We start from the raw sequence: 3,911 nt of genomic DNA, 5'->3' as shown, positions 1-3,911 counted from the left end.
TTATTATTATTATTATTATTATTATTATTATTATTATTATTATTATTTCCCTTGCAGTAGCTCTTAGCAGGTCAGTAAGATCAGAGCTGCATCACACTGAAGGTGCTGAGCCACAGGGCTGCAGCCTGGAACAGCACAGAGAGGCAGAGCTGGGGCACAGGGAAAGAAAGGTGATGCCAGAAGCTGACAGTTGCAGCAGTGCCTGGGGTGCTGTGGGCAGTGTGTTGGAGGGGAGCCGGAGAAGAAGTGAGGGGTTCCAGAGCACAGTGTCTCTGCAAACAGGGTGGTGTGGGAAGAGAGCACAGAGGTGGTGTGGGGAGGTCTCTGGGGGGATAGGAGGGGACCTTGCCTAAAAGACTGACTTAAGTAGTGTTGCAATAAAGGCTGCAAAATAGAGAAGTAAATTTGAAATTTATTTCTGAGCATGGCAAGTGCTCTCTTTTCCTTTCCTTGCCCCAGGTCCCTCTTTATTCAGCCGCACACCATGCACCAACAACTCACAAGTTGTACCTGGCAGAGGCCAGGTTTGAATCTATTGCTCTCTCCTTGCTGTAAAACACCAACACTTACAAGATGTCAGAGAGGGACAATGTCTCAACTCCAAGAGAAGTTGGCTCTCCTTCCGTCTGCCCCAGCTCTTAGACCAGTCTCGACACTTTGCTTCATTTTAACATCAAAAACGATTGCCACACGCTTTCCGCCTCCTGAACCCGCTGCTGGATGCTCTGCCTGGCAGTGCTCAGGCCCAAAGCTCCCCAGGCAGTCCCAGGCACTGTCTCCTGAACTCCTTTGCTTCTTTTGTTACAGACCAGACCCCTCCCCCCGAAATGCTCCCTCACCCTATTCCCATGTGACATGGTGATGCTCAGGTTTTTGTTGGTCTTCTGCTGATTTTCTACTCACCTCTGACCCAGCAGGCTTGGCCTTTGCAGAGCTGGGTTGCTCAATCCCCCTTTATCTGCACGTTGCTCTTTGCCCTACCGAGAGCTGCGGAGACGACACCTGGAGATTGGCACCGGTGGGACAACATGAGCGAAATACCTTCCCTGACCACATGGAAAATTTTCCAGAGCAAATTTGAGGTCAGAGCACCCACTCTGGGGCTCTGCAAAGGAAAGAAAGGAGGTAGAGCCAGAGCACACAAAGGCCCGTGGAAGGGAACAGTGACAGAGCAGAAGCCACGGTCTCTGTCCTGCATGGCAGAAGGGAGTCCATGCTGGAGCAGTTCTGCTGGCAAGATGTGGGCTGTCAGTCTGAGCAGGGACAAGGAGAGGTGACTTTGTCTCTTACAAAGCACCCCATTTCCTTGTGTTCCAATAAAAATGGCAGAGAAGTTGCTGTCTATTAGCTTTCCAGAAGTTCTCCACAGTTGTCTGACATTTCCTAGGTAATCACAGCCTCTTGCTTTGATGAATTTGGTACAGATCGTGCATTAATGATCTCTTGTGTAAGCGTTCAAAAGATTCATCAAGGGAAGAGGAATGCTATCCTTCCAGGGTACCCTGCCAAGTGTCAGAAGCTCCCAGGAACAGAACTCGATTATTCCTTCAGGAAATTTCTAAAAGAGGGGAACTATTCCAAGGTCCTGAGGCTGCAGGACAGATAGCTGGAACTTAAGCTGGGCTTAAGTGGAGAATTAGAAGATTTTTCCTTTATTAAAAGCATTAAAGATCTGTGTTCTAGACTGTACAAATACTTGTTTTCCGTCTGCTCTAGTCCTGTGTGGAGCACCACGGGGAAAGCAGGGCTGCCAGGGAATCAGTTCGGGCTTGTCAGTTGTGAGTCCTGGCACTGGAACAGCGCCAGGGCTGATCTGTGTCACCTGGCTGGGCTGGGTGACGGGGGACCAGGTGGGGTAACCACGGTGTCCCGTCCTCCTCATGCTCCTCAGTCGCTGTCATCTCCCCACCTTCGCATTTACGGCCTTGGACGGGAGCCGTGGGAGTGGCTGTTCCAGCTCCGCCACCCACTGACACTTTCCCAGGCCGGCGAGAGCCCAGCGAGGAGCGGCCCCAGTTGCTGCTCCCGCGGGGCCTCGGGGCTCGGGCGGGCACGGCGGGGCGGGGCCGGGGGAGCGGGGCTGGGGCGGCCCGGGGCTGCGGGCACCCGCGGGGATGTGAGTGCGGGGCCTCAGGGCCGTGCCGGGCGGAACCAGCGCGGGGGGCGGGCGGGCTCAGGGGCGATGTCCAGTGAGGAGCGCGCCAAGCCCCGCTGTTCGGGGATGGCTCCGGGACCGCGGCCCTGCGGGCTGTCCCCGTGTCCAGACCGGTCCCGGCGGGGCGGGAGCGCGGCGGGACCAGAACTGCAGCGGCACCCATGGCCCCGCCCTCCGCCCCGGCCCCGCCCTCCGCCATGGCCCCGCCCTCCGCCATGGCCCCGCCCACAGCCACGGCCCCGCCCACAGCCACGGCCCCGCCCACAGCCACGGCCCGCTGTAATGGCCACGCCCATTAAAGTCAGCCCCGCCCACTCCCGGCCCGGCAGCGCCGCCTTGGCCGAGCCTGGAGCGCCACCTAGCGGGGAGTTCTGGGAGCGTTCCAGCCTGATCCAGGTGTGTTCCCGATGTGTTCCAGCCGTGATCCAGATATGTTCCAGCCTGATCCAGGTGTGTTCCCGATGTGTTCCAGGTGTGATCTAGGCGTGTTCCGGGTGTGCTCTAGGCGAGTCGTGCCGAGCAGAGCCGGGCCGAGCCTGTGCACTGACCCCCCGCTTCTCCCTCTTCCCCAGGGAAGGAGGAACACAAGGAACAGTCTCCTGCTGTGCGCTGGTTTGGCTCCAGGGAAGGACCAAACCTCTCCCTCGGTGGTCCTGTCACACTGAGCTGAGGTGAGAGCCCCGACATCGCTGACATTGTGGCTTTGGTCCGGGCGACACTAAGGCAGAACCATTTTCCAAGAGAATTTGATAGTCCATGCAAAGCCAAACTTTGGCAGCAATTTGCTGCTTTTCCTTCCTCCCCACAGCCCTTTTGCCCTGACAAACCAAGATCACCAACACACCTTGAAGGTCACTTGGGAAAGGCTCGCAAGAATGTGTTTCAGATAGAACCAGATGTATCTTCCTCTGACTTACACATTTGTAACAGGGACATGGGGACACCTATCTCAAACCCACTGAGAGTGTTCCGGCACCCCCCAGATGAGTAACTTCTGTGTCAGCAGCAAATTTATAGTTTCCAGAGCTTTTGATATATTTATTTATGTCTATATAAAACTATACGATGAATCCAGGACTCACTGGATTCCTGAGCCACTATTTCAGTGCTATTTTATTTTATATTCAAATAAATCTGTTGCAGAAATTATTTTCGATATTTTTAAGGTAGTACTTCGGTCCTGCTGCGGGGAGTTATCCACGAGTCTTGCCGCGTGGGGATGTGTTTATCTGGGAGCACCTGAAAGCACATGGGTCACCACATGCTATTGTGAATGTGTTTTTCATCTGTGACCATACTCAGACTGTGTCAATACAAACTTTCAGGCACAGCATACTACCTTGAGATGGTTCCTTTTTATCTGCACAGTAGTTGCATTCAGGATTAAATATATGGATTCTTTTAATTTTGACTGTCTAGTTCTCCACCGGCGGTGGGTTTATTGTCGCGATTGTGGCGGGGGATGCTGCGGGAACACCGCCCGCGCCGGAAGGGAGCGCGCGAGGCACCGGGGACAAGGGGCGCGGCCGGGACCGCCCCGCACGGCTCGGAACCGAGGCCGCCCGGCACCGCCCCGCACCGACAGCCCAGGACCGCCCCGCACCGGCCGCCCGGGACTGCCCCGCCCGGCTCGGAACCGAGGCCGCCAGGCACCGCCCCGCACCGGCCGCCCGGGACCGCCCCGCCCGGCTCGGAACCGCCCCGCCCCGCCTGCCCGGGACCGCACCGCACGGCCCGGAACCGGGACTGCCGCGAC

General features: G+C 56.5%; 1 protein-coding gene across 1 annotated transcript in view; it reads left to right on the top strand.

Annotated features, from left to right (window-relative positions):
* Window positions 1–3,617: 3,617 nt before the first annotated feature.
* LOC113948428 (transmembrane protein 189-like) overlaps window positions 3,618–3,911 on the top strand; it is a 16,656-nt gene continuing 16,362 nt past the window's right edge. The window contains exon 1 of the mRNA XM_027646056.1: window positions 3,618–3,659. Coding sequence (XP_027501857.1) covers window positions 3,618–3,659 — 42 coding nt within the window. The remainder of the gene's footprint in view (window positions 3,660–3,911) is intronic.

This window comes from Corapipo altera, unplaced genomic scaffold, assembly GCF_003945725.1.
Source record: "Corapipo altera isolate COAL_440 unplaced genomic scaffold, ASM394572v1 64, whole genome shotgun sequence".
NCBI classification, from domain to species: Eukaryota; Metazoa; Chordata; class Aves; order Passeriformes; family Pipridae; genus Corapipo; species Corapipo altera.
The sequence above is the reverse complement of the archived record's forward strand: the minus strand, read 5'-3'. Positions and strand labels throughout refer to the sequence as shown.